Genomic DNA, 13,141 nt, shown 5'->3' on the forward strand with positions numbered 1-13,141 from the left:
CCCGCAACCCCAAATGCAAAAAGCCCTCCAATGCAAAACAGGATTAAAATAAACAATAAAGATACGCCTCTCAACTTGTTGGCTTTGTGCTGTGGGGGAATAGGGACAAACGCCTCGTGCGGATTCGAACATCAAGAAACGCAAAATATGGCCAAACAAACAGAACAAGCGGGGAAAAAAAAAACAGAATGGCCTCGCTCAATACGCCATCTGCAGCACAAGAAAGGGAGACATGACGTAAATATAACAAAACAAATTGAAATGCAATAACAGGACAAATGGGTAAGAGATGCAAAACGGGTATTGTAGACAGGGGAATAAGAAAAACTGACACAGTCGGGAAAAAGAAATCAAAAAACCGCGTTTTGCTGTTGGGGAGCCTTCAGGGTCTCTCGTCTCTCGCTTCTCGTCTCCTTTGTCTCGGCTCTTCCTCTCAAAATCACTCCCCTGCTGGCTGCTGGCCACCCCTTCTCAAACCAAGACGTGTCCGGCTTGCTTTTGCTTCTCCTCATTCACCCCCTCACCATCTCGGGTAGCCAGCACTGTACATCATGCTCGGGTTGTACCCACCTTGGGCCTGGTTCCCGAAAAGTCCCTGGCCGCTGCCGGCGTTGCTCTGCTGGTGAGGCAGTCTCGCTTGCAGGATGCTCGGGTCTGCAAGCTCCACTAGACCACTCCCCCCAGAGGAGGAAGTGTTAGCATGTCTGTGCTTCTTCCCCTTCTTCTTCTGCTTGGATCCATTGTCTTGGAATCCCCCAGACGGCGGGCCGTAGGGCGACGCCGGGAAACCAGAAGGAGGAGCGGGAGTGGAGGAGCCGGACGATGGGTACTGGGAAAGGAAAGAGGGAATCATGTACTCACGCTTGCCTGCCTCGTGCGCCTGGCTGCCAGCGCTGCCACCACCTCGTCCACGGATAATGTCCTGCAGCAGCTGGCTCGTATCCTTTGGGGCACCGCCGAAGCTGGTGTTTGCGAAACTTTGGCCGAACACCGCCGGCGGGGTGCCAGTCGACTTCAGTCCCGGAGGGGGGCCGGGCATGGAGGCAGCGTAATAGGGTGCGCTCTGCTGCGAATGCAGAGATTGCGGAAGCATCGATGACTGCTGTGACAGAATGCGCGGATTCGCAGCCAACTTAATCGTAGTACTGCTGCCGCTAGCATTGTCGCCACCGAATCCGTATCTTGAGGTCTGGCGGTTCTGCACCTGTCCCTGGAACAGGTTCGCCTGCGACTGTGCAATGCCTGGGGGCGGCTGATCCGCAAAGCTGCTAGGGGTGCGCGAGTAGAGCGACTGCTGTGGGGTCATGGAACGGTTGCCAATGGTGCCGGGGTTCGCGGTGGGCAGGTAGTTCGCGCCAAAGGAGTTGAAAAGGCTCTCGGTGTTCGACCGCTGGATTGGGGGAGGCAGTCCGCCCCGCCGTTGGTCGAATCCGTGGGTGCTGCGAGTGTGCTCGCGATCCTCAGGCTCACCGCCCAAAGCCAAGCTACCACTGCTTTCCGGCTCGCCTTCAGACGGCTCTCTCGCGTCGGTCGCCTGATCGTCCTGCTCCGCATCCAGGCGGCTTTCGTCGTCGCGAAGGGCGCGTCGCTTCTCGCCACCGCGGGGATCGAACAAGGGAGGGAAAGAGTTGAGCGTCAATCCGTCAATCAAAAAGGTCGAAGGTAGTGGGCAGTTGCCCATCGCCAGCAAAAGACTGGTGAAGATGCTAGCGGCCGGGTCTGTCTCCTTCGTTTCCTTGGCAGACGCAGACTGCGAACCTGAGCTGCCACTGGTCACCGGGGAGGCTGAAGACAAGTTGGTGTCCACGACAGGGGCTTTTCCTTGGGCTCGCGAAGACGGCGCTGTTATTGCTGTAGCTTCTTCCATGGTCGGGGAATCTTCAACGGCCTCGGCAGCAGACTCGGTCGTCACAGGCAGCGACATGGAGATGGCCGGACTAGGGGCAGCACCGCTGGTCGCATGACTACCACGGCGGCTGCGAACCTGCGACGTTCGCGCCCAGCTGGCAGCAGCAGGAAGAGCGGATGAATCACCGCTTTCGGACTCGTCTCGACTAGAAGAGCGGATCATAGGTTGCGACGCAGACGTAGGAATCGGGATGGGATGGCTCTGTTGCCGAGAAGCGGACCGCGACGAAGCCCCCAGAGGCCTCTGCGTATTGATGCTGTTCATTGATGACAAGTCTTGACGGGTGTAGCTGTCTTCCTCGTCGCCAAGCTCGTGCAAAAACATGCACTGGCGGTTGGTGCACTGCTCGTGACGGAGCCACGCGGAGCAGTATTTTGTCGTCCCAAGTTGGGCCTTGAGCGGGCGCTCACCGTTCAACGAGCCGTTCACTGCCTGGATGCATCGCTGCGCGTCTTCTTTCGTTTCGAACGTTACGTATATGCCGAGAGAAGGGGTTCCGTCGGGGCTTTTTCGGTTGCTAATCGAAATCTTTTGAATGTTCCCGTATTGGCCGAAGAACTCGGGTTTTCGGAGCGTCTTGAGAAGCTCATCCTCGCGCACGGTCGGGTTCAGACCCGTTACATACACAAGGTTCTTCTGCACGACACGAACGCCGACCAGGTTCTTGCGGTTCTCTTTCTCGGCCTCGCGCTTTTGCACTTCTTTTTGGCGCTGTTCGAGAGCACGCTTCTTCTGGTTCTTCTGGATGTTGGAGCGGAACTCGGCATGTCTACAGTAAAAAAGTGAAAAGTCAGTATATCCTATTGTACCAAAGGTGGAGGAGGGTGGGGTTGGATCGACATAAGGTCGACATACTCTTCGGCCGTCACGACCCTCCAGACTATGGATTTCTCGTCGTAGGGTCGCCGACATGCAGGGCACAAACTGTTCATGTTCTGCTTAATGTTGTTGAAGCAGAACTGGCAGATCTGGTACCCGCACGGACATGGCCGAAAGCCACGATCGGACAAATCGAACTCCTCGATGCAGAGAGGACTATTGAAATAGGAGCAGTTAGCAGGCAGTCCAGGTACAGGGAAGTATGGGTGCAGTCGATGGTGGAGGTCTGCATGATGGCGATGCGTACCAGGTGTCCTCCTCATCGTCGATGAAGGTGTCTTGAGGTGCCATTGTGATAGGGTTGGTGAGAGGTGTGCGGTCGAACACGGCGCGTCCGAAGGTGAGAGGTAAATAAGGCGCGAGTCGACGGTTGAGGTGAGGACAGAGGCGTCTCAAACTCGAAAGGATTGGTGTCTCAGTCGAGCTGGCGATGTCGGAAGGCACGCAGAGCGGGTGGTCGAGTCGCGACGCGCGTGAATTATAAGAGGCCAAAATCGAAGAATCCGGCAGAAATCACGAAATGTGAAATAGAAAAGGGACAAGGTCGAAGCTCTGGTCCGGCAGGCGCAAATGGATGCTAGCGAGAAAAGAAATATGTCCGTAGTAAACGCCCTGGGATATGAACAATGCGAGGACTTGCTGAGGTCAGAAAAACACGGGGTGCTTGGTAGAGTTGGAAAGGTAGAAAAGGAGACGAAAAAGTCGGGAAATAGATGGGGACAGAGAAAATTGGGCAAGATGGCGTCTCGTCAAGATGGGGCAAATTTCACGGGCGCTGTGGACACTCTACACTGTATTACGGAGCAGCTGGGGCGGCCAGTGGGGGCGTTGAGGCGAGTTGGCAGAAGGCTAAAGACTGCCAGAGCCCTTGCCGCCAGCATTATTAGGCAGCTGCCAGTGGCCATTTGCACTATGGCGACTGGACATCAACTACTGCCCGAGCAAGCGCCGTAAAGGAGCTAGTACGTATATGGACTGGTTTCTGTTTTCAGCGGCACGTGGCAAGTCACGGTTGGAGGTTACAGCCAAAAGACAGCGCGTATTCAGGCAGCCATAGCCTGGCTGCACGACTTGCATGTGGCCGCCGCATCAGGCAGAGAGGAGCAACAGTCCCGAGAGTCCTCCAGCGTGCGGTCGACAAGGTTTCATTTTATCGGAGCAACGAGCTAGCAGCGAAAGAGCTGCAGGAGGTTTTGCGTTTACATTTGGCGGTCAGTAGACGGTCCCGATAAATGCAATTTCCTTTATGTAATTACCAGATATGCGGAGTCGAAAATACAATCATCCGGCTCCCGAGCCTAGCAGCCAATCACAGCGAAGCAAATTATACCGCATCCCCCAGTGAGCAAAATCAACGACTCTATTTCCCACCAGAAGAGCTGTCCGCGAAACCACGACAACGGCATCGCCCTAGGATAGACCCAATTGAGCGGGATCTGACGTCTCAATTGCCCCGTCGCTTTCGTCCGTCGATACCGACAGGTCCTCCCACGCCGTCCAAACACCGACACACATTCACAATGGCCAGCAGAGTCTCCCGGAGCAGGGCACTCGCCTCGGCTCTTCGGGCCACCAAGCCCTCGGCGCCCAGCACCTCATCCCCATCTGTCGCCGTGGTCGCTGCGACCTCCTCCCGTTGTCTGTCGACCAGCAGCCGGATGCAAGGCTATGCCGTGCATGTGCCCAAGAATGCGTCCAACATGCGGCAGGCCCCGCGGCCGGCGGTTAGCACTCTCGAGGCACCGCTGACGAACCCGGCCGACAAGTACGATGCGATGGCCGACAACATGCACAAGTACGGCGCGTGGCTGATGAGCTCGCTGCCCAAGTACGTGCAGCAATTCTCGGTGTGGAAGGACGAGCTCACCATTTACGTGGCCCCGTCAGCCATCGTCCCCGTGTTTTCGTTCTTGAAGTGTATGTCTGGGTTGCCATTTGTCGTTTTTTCGCCATGCCATGTAGCTTCTGTGCCGCCAGCTAACTTTATTTCCAACCCGTCAGACCACACGGCTGCCGAGTTCACCCAGGTGAGCGACATCACGGCCGTCGACTTCCCCACCCGCGACCAGCGCTTCGAGATCGTGTACAACCTGCTGAGTGTGCGGCACAACTCGCGCATCCGAGTCAAGACGTACGCCGACGAGGCCTCCCCGGTTCCCAGCATCACCAGCCTGTTCGACGGCGCCAACTGGTTTGAGCGTGAGGTATACGATATGTTCGGCGTGTTCTTTGTGGGCCACCCCGACTTGCGGCGCATTCTGACGGACTACGGCTTCGAGGGCCACCCGCTGCGCAAGGACTTCCCGCTGACGGGCTACACGGAGATCCGCTACGACGAGGAGAAGAAGCGCATTGTGACGGAACCCCTGGAGCTGACGCAGGCGTTCCGCAACTTTGAGGGTGGTTCAAGCGCATGGGAGCAGATTGGCGCAGGTGTGGACAAGACGCCTGAGACGTTTAAGCTGCCAACACCGAAGCCAGAAGAGAAGAAGGAGGAGAAGAAGTAGGGATATAAACGAGAGCGCGAGCAATGACACAAGGATACTGATTTCAGCACATTCAAAAAGAATGAGCCGTGTTGCCGAGTCCGGCCTACGTGGCGACTCGTGACGAGACAGGGGTATTATCATGTACATGCATTTGGACAGATTGGCAGGGCGAGCGGATGTTAATTGAATTTTGCGTATTGCATTTTAAACAACTAAACGAACACAAGAAGCAAACTATTATGCCCGTGAGAGGGCGCCTTGAAAAGCCTGTTTAATATACCACTGTCTTCCAAAACGCTGTGGACGCGGGTGTTGAGTTTTTGAAAATCGAGAAAATTCGCGAATACATCTATGTTTCTGATGTTGTCACCTTTGTGTCAATTTATGGAAAATGAATTGTTTATTTGTTTAACCATGTACTTTGTTACATGCTTTCGTTTCTTTGTTTTTATTTGGTTCTTGTTATATTCATGTATTTATAACACGCTGAATTCGTAATAAATTTAAATAATTAGAAAAAAAGGAAATAAAATGAAAAATCCCAAACAACTCTATTCTATGATACAATATTAAAACACATAGCTAACAATCGGATATGTTGGAAACAAATGACATTTATTGCGAGCTTCATAGCACTGACATGTCGCTTGTAAAACACCACCGTGTGACACAATGTCTCCACACGGTCCCACTTCCTGAAGCTCAACAGCTCAACTAACCCCTCCGAGCAGCCAGCAATCTCCAGACACCATCAACGCATTGGACCGTCAATTATATCAGCATCGGCCGAAGCAAGATCTCAGTCCACATAGTTGTCACATGATTTAGAAACCTTAAATTGGATATCTCACAGCGGCCAAAAAAGACAAAACGAACAATACCACAAGCTGGTAATACCCGGACAACAATATTATTTGTAGGGACGACATCTCGTCGACTGGCATCACAATCGCCAAAGCAGACGCCTCTCAGGCCCTGTGCTTTCTTCCTAAAAGAGCACACGATGGCACAGGATTTCCGGGTAGCTGGGTCCGGCGCGGCATCGCCGTCGGTTCCATCACCATCACCGGCAACACCGATACAGAGCTCCAAGGCGCCGGCGTCTGCGTCGTCATCGTCCGCATTCAAGTTCCCCCACTACTATAACTACCCGCCGATGTTTACTCTCCAGCCGAACCTCGATACCCGCCGCGCCCAGCTCGACAAGTGGTCGTCGCTTGTCCTGGCCTACTGCCGCCACTACCGCATATTTCGACTTGTCGTTGCGCCGCCGACACGCAGCGATGCCGCTGGCGGATCGTCGTCGTCGTCTTCATCGTCAGGGCCGGTGCGGGTAGACGGGGACGAGGCGGCCGCCGCAGCCGCAGATGCCGATGGCGAGGCACCGAGCGTCGCCTACTACGCGCCCGATCTGTTCCGCAACCGCACCATCGACCGCACGATGCCGGCACGCGAGGTGCGCGAGGTATTTGAAGATCTGAGGCGCCAAGGGCGGATCGAAGTGATTGGCACATCGTCGTCGTCGGCCTCCCATTCCTTGTCAACCACCACGTCGCCCGCCGACCCCTTCTCGTGCTACGTCTTCTGGAAGACGCCCGAGGAGTGGGCCGCTGCGATCGAGGCGTTTGTGGACGACACAGCCCAGAGGGGCAGCGTGCTGACGCTGTACGAGCTGACGGCGGGCGACGGGACGCGCGGCAGCGACCTGCACGGGCTGGACCCGGTGGTGCTGCAGCGGGCGTTAGCGACGCTGGTGAAGCGCGGCAAGGCGCAGGTGTTTGGCCAGGAAGATTCGCTTGGCGTCAAGTTTTTCTAGACTAATGAGTCGTTTGTGTGTTTTCCTTGTTAATTGTACATAGGCAGCGTGATAGAAGCGTGGCGATGGGCAGCAAGTGAGAGGAAGCATCTGAGATAATCTGAGATAAAACCCAGTCTTGGGACATTATTGTTTGCGATGAAGATGTACAACAAGGATGTGTGTTACGTGACCTGGGCTGAATAAAAGACAATATAAAACACGATGAGGGTAAAGGTCGCCAATAATCACGCCACCTGGAAATGCAGCCACAGAGAATAAATCCAATTGAACAAGACGCCATTTCTAATAAGATTCCCGTCACACGCATGCTGCTTTATGTCCCTTTGCCCCAAAAGTTCTCGGCCAGGTAGTGGTCGTCAAATAGAACCTCCTGCCGCATGGCCACGTCCAACAACCAGTCCGGTGCCACTACGCGCGGCAGCATGTTGCCGTCGCGCGCCATCTGCTCAAATTTGGGCCACAACGCGCGCTCCGGCGGAGACGCACTCGTAAGCAGGTACACAGGCTCGGGCGGCTGCCCGTTGTCCTCGTCAGGCGGCGTCGGCTTGATGGTCGTGCCACTGTGCGCCCGGTACGTCTTGAAGATGGCGCCGTTGGCCTCGGCGATCTCGCGGTAGCTTTCAGGTCCGTTCTTGATGTCGGCGGCACAGTACACAACAACATGCCACAGCAAGCGGCCGCGGTGGGCGCGCGCACGCGCCAGTGCCTTGCGCAAGTTGACGTTGAAGCGGGCCTCGCCGTCCTTGTCGCGCAGCAGGTAGTCGTTGGTTGGAAGAAGCTTGCCCTTCTCGAGAACGTCGGTAATGTATTGAGCGTTCAGCACTTCTGGCCCCCGTGCCAAGGTCTTGAGGAACTTCATCGTACGCACGAGGCATGGCGCGGCCAAGAAGTCGCACGGCTGGTTGTCCTGCACAATCTGGATGCCCATGCCACGTAGTTTCCTCTGCAGATGTTGTCAGTACTGGTATGAGTATGAAAAGTCCCTTTTAGGTACCGTCCCTTGCGCTCGTATCTACTTACCCGATCGGATTCTTCCTTGCCGCTGTGGTGCACCCACCGCTGGTAGCCCGTTAGGACGACGCGCATTTGTACCGGCGGCAGCGATGGCCGGCTTTTCTTGACCGGCCGCTCAGCATCCTCGGAGTCCGTGCCCTCACCCTCCACGTCGGAGCTGTGTCTCTTCTTCCGCGACGTCTCCAGCTTCTCCTTCTCCTTGTCCACCAAGTCGGCTGCCCGTTTGCCGCCCCATGGCGCGTTTCCATCCCGTGTTGATCGCTTCTTTTCCTTTTCGTAGAGCGCGATATCGGGGGCAAGGCCGTGCAGTTTCGTCAGGGCCTTGTCCTTGGCACTCCGACTGGCACTGCCCACAACTAACGGCGTGCCCTCATTTTCCTTATCGAGTTGCTGCACGCCTTTTCGTGGCCGGGATGGAGTGGCCACAGGTGCTTTAGCGGTATTCCGAGCTGCTCGCCGGGGGAGGGTTATGCCATTGGCTGCATTAGGCTCTGCTTCGCTGGAAGTGGACAATTCATTTTCATCGTCGTCGCTCAGCTGGCCGTTCTGCGCCCCAGACACGTCAGCCAGCACCTGCGGCTCCTCGACGAGCACGTTCTTCTTGGGCCGGCCGGCGCCCTTCCTGTTGCCTTTCTTTCCTATGCCCTTGACGGCCACGTTGTCGTTGTCGTCGTCGTTGTCCTCCATCTCCTCTTCGTTGGCACCACCCGGGTAAAAGAGAGCCCGCAATCTGGACTCGTCAAAGAACGTCTGGCCAATTACCTCGCCCAGGTTCGTGCGCGCGGGGAACGTCGTGTACCGCGGGTTGGTCACGCTCAGCACCTGGCACCGCGCGTAGCTCTCCTCGATCCACAGATGGTTGATCATCTGGATGTTCCAGTCGCGTGCGGCCTCGCACTTTTCGCTGTTGTCCCGCGCCGTGATCAAGTGTGTGTTGTCCATGCGCATCGTCTTGGTGAACTTAGCACCGGCAGCGATGACAAGGTTCTCGAGGTAGATGCGGGCCTCACCGCCGTAGTTCGACAGCGTGATGACAAAGTCTTCGAACCCGGGAATGCCGTTCCGCGGGACGGGGTAGTGCAGGAGACGGCGCAGCGGCGAGCACCACTCGTTGTTGGTAATGATGTGGAACAGCCAGGCGAGGTTGCCAATGTCCTTTCCGGCCTGGGCCGCTCGTACGTAGTTATCGCCGTCACGGTAGTGGCAGATGTACATGTCACACGCGTCCACGTCGTCGTCGGCCACCATGCGTCCGCCGCCCCGCTTGATCAGATCGACAACCACCGCGCGGAACCGGCTGCCAATGTTGATGTCCTGGGCAAGGATGACCCGTTTGTTCTGGAAGACGGTCAAGTTGCTGCGCCAGCCAAGGTTGGGAGGCGTGTCGGGCAGGGGTGTTGTGGCGCCCTCGAGGTCCAGGTTCTGCGGGATAGGCACGCGGTCGTCATCAGCCTCACCCTCACCGAGTGCACTGCTACCGATGAAGGTACTAGTGCCGCCGGTACCGTTCATGCTCCGCAGGATTGGGGGGTCAGGCAGAAGGTAGGGTGTCTCATCGATCTTCTTGCCGAGCTTGAAGCAGTCGTCGAACCAATGCGGCAGCACGATGAGGCACCGCAGCTTTTTGGCAACGGCTTCCTTGCACTTGTCGTGGTCCATGGTCAGAGCACAAATATGAGTCGTCAGACGCGTCAAGTCCTTGGACTCCATGCCGCCAAGGGCCAGGGTGGCGCCGGTAATGGCCTCCTTGTCGCCCACGGGGATGTCGGCGCAGGTCAAGTTGACAGACGAGAAAATCATGCGCGGGTCGGGCGAGAAGGGTCGGATCTGGGCCAGTTTTCCGCGGCTAAGCGAGTGTGTAAGCCAAGACGACGTGACGACGGGAAGCATCATATCGATGGCGGTATTGTACTGTTCAAAGTCGATCGAGTTCGAGATGACGTGTGTCGCTTCAGCCAGGGATAGCTTGCCATCCGCCTCCGGTTCCAACGCGATTCCGCCATATTTTTGCACTGTCCGGGAAAGCTGGGATGTGTTAGAGATGCATGGATCGAAGGAAGATAGCAATGGGCAGGACATAGAAGGCGTACTTCAGATATGGTCTTGGGAAGCAGAGAACGGCCAGGCACGAAAGCAAACGAGCAGGAGCCAAAGACGCTCTTGGGCCCGTCTTCGGCCATGTTGTGTTGAGATGTAGCAAGATTAAGGAGACAAAATGAACGGAGTGAGACGGCGTGGCGATGCTTGTCGGGCGTGGTACAAATTTGTCTTGTTCGGAGTGGTTGTTCCCAGTCGTGTGCACATTGAGATGGCGATGTTGAAATGGCGCAGGCGCGCAACAGTCGGGAACGTCCCCCACAAAACGCGAAAACAGGGTGAAGACCATTAAACACGCGAAACCGCGCGAAATCCCCACGTTGGTCACGTGACGGTGATCTAGATACGAACACAGTGTCGATAACCAAGTTAACTCTGCAATGTACAGTGCATGTAATTATATGCACTGTTGCAAACAACAGCAAGTCCATACGAATTAGCTCAGACAACTTTGTTACAAGGCAAGACTCTGCCCGTTGAACATGTGCGACAGGAGCCGGCTACTGGCGCCTCAAATAAACGAGGTGTCAAAATGTGAGTCTCCGTGGGGGTGGACAGGAGCCGATGCAGCTGTCTCTCAGATTTGCACGATGATTTCAAATGTATGAACGAGACGTCCAAGTCACGGGAATAATGATTGTCGGAGGTGATTCGCGTAAATGGCAGGGGCGTCCAACTTTGGAATCACCGGAAGGTGCAAACTGATTACCTTCCCAGCCTGCCGCAGAATACGGAATCCAATTTCCACTCAAGGGCTGCCTTTTACAACTGGAGAAGGCCATGATTTAGAGGGAAAGCGCGACGAGCGTGATGCTGACAGTCGTGCTTCCCCGGCTTTTCGCAAAATCTCCACTTCGCAGCCTGCGGACAATCTGCCGCCCCCTCTTGCCTTAGCTGTGATTTAGGGCTGTGCCTCGGCAGCGTCTCTCCGGGAGCTTACGCTGCGGCTATTCGCCGCAACGTCAGCTTTTGCTTATGCTTTTAACGAGACGTTCATTCTGCGTTTCGTGAGATAAAAACGAGCGTCTTCCACCGTCTTTTGCGTCCCATTGTTTCGGCTCTCCTCATCGAGCTTGTTCCGTTTCGTTTCGCCTCGGCGTCTGCCGTCCTCTTGTTTCTCCTGTTCGTCTCCCAGTTTCTGGACTCTCCTGACGTTTGGTGCTCGCTTATTGCTTGTCTAAGTCGTCCCGACTGTCCCATCCGCGCCTGCACTTGGGCGTGGCTGGCTGCCATTGGGCACCTCGTTGCTGTCGTTTAAGAAGTCGTCGTCGCGCAGATCGACAAAACACAAAAGACAAGAAGCGAAGGACGAAGGACGAAGCACGGAGCACGAAGCACGAAGTACGAAAGAAAGCACTGCGGCGTATTCTGACGCCTGTCCCTCTCGGCGTTTCTTTCTCGGCGCCTTGACACCCCCTTCCATTATTCCAACTTGCACAGCTATCATGTCTCAGCAGTTCTTTGAGGTCAAGGACCGGGTGTTCGACGGCCAACATATCCGCGAATACCCCCGAGCCACCGCGCACAATCAAGAAGAGGTCCTCCAGGTGTGCGCAAAGCAGTACATTCCCCGGAGCAACCCGAACCCGCAACCAGGCGACGTGACCATCATTGCGGCGCACGCCAATGGCTTTGTGAAGGTGTGTGGGCTGTGTGCTTAGATCGAGAGAGCGAGTGAGGCATACGACGCACAGTTGGCGAAGAATCGGCTAACACCGCGCTTAGGAACTGTACGAACCACTCTGGGACGACCTTTTGGCGCTCAGCGAGAAGATTGGCTTCCGCATCCGCAGTATATGGATCGCCGACGTTGCATGGCAGGGCGAGAGCGGCGTCCGAAACGAGGCCAATCTGGGCAACGACCGTATGTACAGGAGACGTTCTTTGCCGCTGGATGTTATTTATATTTCTGACACCGTTCTAGCTTCCTGGTACGACCACTCCCGCGACCTGCTCCAGATGATCAACACCTTCCGCCGCGAGATGCCCCGGCCGCTCGTCGGTGTAGGCCATTCCTTTGGCGGTAGCATCATTGCGAACCTCTCCCTGATGCACCCTCGCCTCTTCTCTACACTCGTGCTGCTTGACCCGGTGCTCAATTTCAGACTGGGAGGCCCGGCCTTTGGTTCCACGCCACTCGAGCTGTCCGCCGTGCGCCGCGAAGTGTGGCCGTCGCGTGCCAATGCGGCCGCCTCGTTCCGCCGGTCCAAGTTTTATGCCGCGTGGGACCCCCGTGTGCTGGACGCGTGGATCAAGTACGGCCTGCGGGACCTGCCCACAAAACGGTTCCCCGACCCAGACGCTGCTGTGGGGGCCACGCAAAGTATGCAGGACGGTCCCGGCACTAGTGCTGATGGCCCGCCTGTTACGCTGACGACCACCAAACACCAGGAGGTGTTTACCTTTTTGCGGCCTCTGCTGCAGGGTGTCGACATCGAGACCGGCCGCCGTGTGTTCAACCGCCAGCGGCTGCCCGACATCAGCAACGCCAGCCTTTCTGATTTCCGTGCCCGCAAGCTGTACCGTCCCGAGGTGCCCAACACGGCCGCCCAGCTGCCGCACTTGCGCCCGGGCGTGTGCTACATCTTTGGCGCGACGAGCAACATGTCGACGCCGGAGCTGCGGCAGGAGAAGCTGGACCTGACGGGCGTGGGTGTTGGCGGCAGCGGCGGCGTGGCAGCGGGCCGCGTGCGTGAGGTCGTGGTCGAGAAGACCGGCCATCTTGTGCCCATGGACCTGCCGACGGTGTGCGCCGAGCACGCGGCGTCGTGGATCGGCCAGGAGCTGAGCCTGTGGCGTGAGGAGGAGCGGGAGCTGGAGGCGGCGTGGTGGCCGCGCGGAGACGAGGCCAAGCAGACGATTGATGCCGAGTGGCGCAGCTTCATTCCTCAGAAGCCGAAGCCAAGGTTGTAAAGAAGAAGGATTAGATGTTCT

General features: G+C 56.5%; 5 protein-coding genes across 5 annotated transcripts; 3 read left to right on the forward strand and 2 right to left on the reverse strand.

Annotated features, from left to right (window-relative positions):
- Positions 1–520: 520 nt before the first annotated feature.
- Positions 521–3,079, reverse strand: SPSK_07058 (CCR4-NOT transcription complex subunit 4; the record flags this gene model as incomplete). The annotated part of the gene is made up of 3 exons (XM_016733728.1): positions 521–2,678; positions 2,765–2,944; positions 3,036–3,079. 3 exons carry the CDS (start codon positions 3,077–3,079, stop codon positions 521–523), a joined length of 2,382 nt encoding a protein of 793 aa, XP_016590932.1.
- Positions 3,080–4,308: 1,229 nt separating this feature from the next.
- On the forward strand, positions 4,309–5,295 carry SPSK_07770 (NADH dehydrogenase (ubiquinone) Fe-S protein 3; the record flags this gene model as incomplete). The annotated part of the gene is made up of 1 exon (XM_016734426.1): positions 4,309–5,295. One exon carries the CDS (start codon positions 4,309–4,311, stop codon positions 5,293–5,295), a length of 987 nt encoding a protein of 328 aa, XP_016590933.1.
- A 985-nt stretch (positions 5,296–6,280) lies between these two features.
- Positions 6,281–7,093, forward strand: SPSK_07888 (ESCRT-II complex subunit VPS25; the record flags this gene model as incomplete). Its single annotated transcript, XM_016734541.1, has 1 exon — positions 6,281–7,093. One exon carries the CDS (start codon positions 6,281–6,283, stop codon positions 7,091–7,093), a length of 813 nt encoding a protein of 270 aa, XP_016590934.1.
- A 316-nt stretch (positions 7,094–7,409) lies between these two features.
- Positions 7,410–10,290, reverse strand: SPSK_06999 (BRCT domain protein; the record flags this gene model as incomplete). Its single annotated transcript, XM_016733669.1, has 3 exons — positions 7,410–8,039; positions 8,117–10,135; positions 10,201–10,290. 3 exons carry the CDS (start codon positions 10,288–10,290, stop codon positions 7,410–7,412), a joined length of 2,739 nt encoding a protein of 912 aa, XP_016590935.1.
- A 1,362-nt stretch (positions 10,291–11,652) lies between these two features.
- On the forward strand, positions 11,653–13,120 carry SPSK_07488 (toxin biosynthesis protein; the record flags this gene model as incomplete). Its single annotated transcript, XM_016734150.1, has 3 exons — positions 11,653–11,847; positions 11,933–12,071; positions 12,132–13,120. 3 exons carry the CDS (start codon positions 11,653–11,655, stop codon positions 13,118–13,120), a joined length of 1,323 nt encoding a protein of 440 aa, XP_016590936.1.
- Between the last annotated feature and the right edge of the window lie 21 nt (positions 13,121–13,141).

Source organism: Sporothrix schenckii, assembly GCF_000961545.1.
Source record: "Sporothrix schenckii 1099-18 chromosome Unknown Cont41, whole genome shotgun sequence".
NCBI classification, from domain to species: domain Eukaryota; kingdom Fungi; phylum Ascomycota; class Sordariomycetes; order Ophiostomatales; family Ophiostomataceae; genus Sporothrix; species Sporothrix schenckii.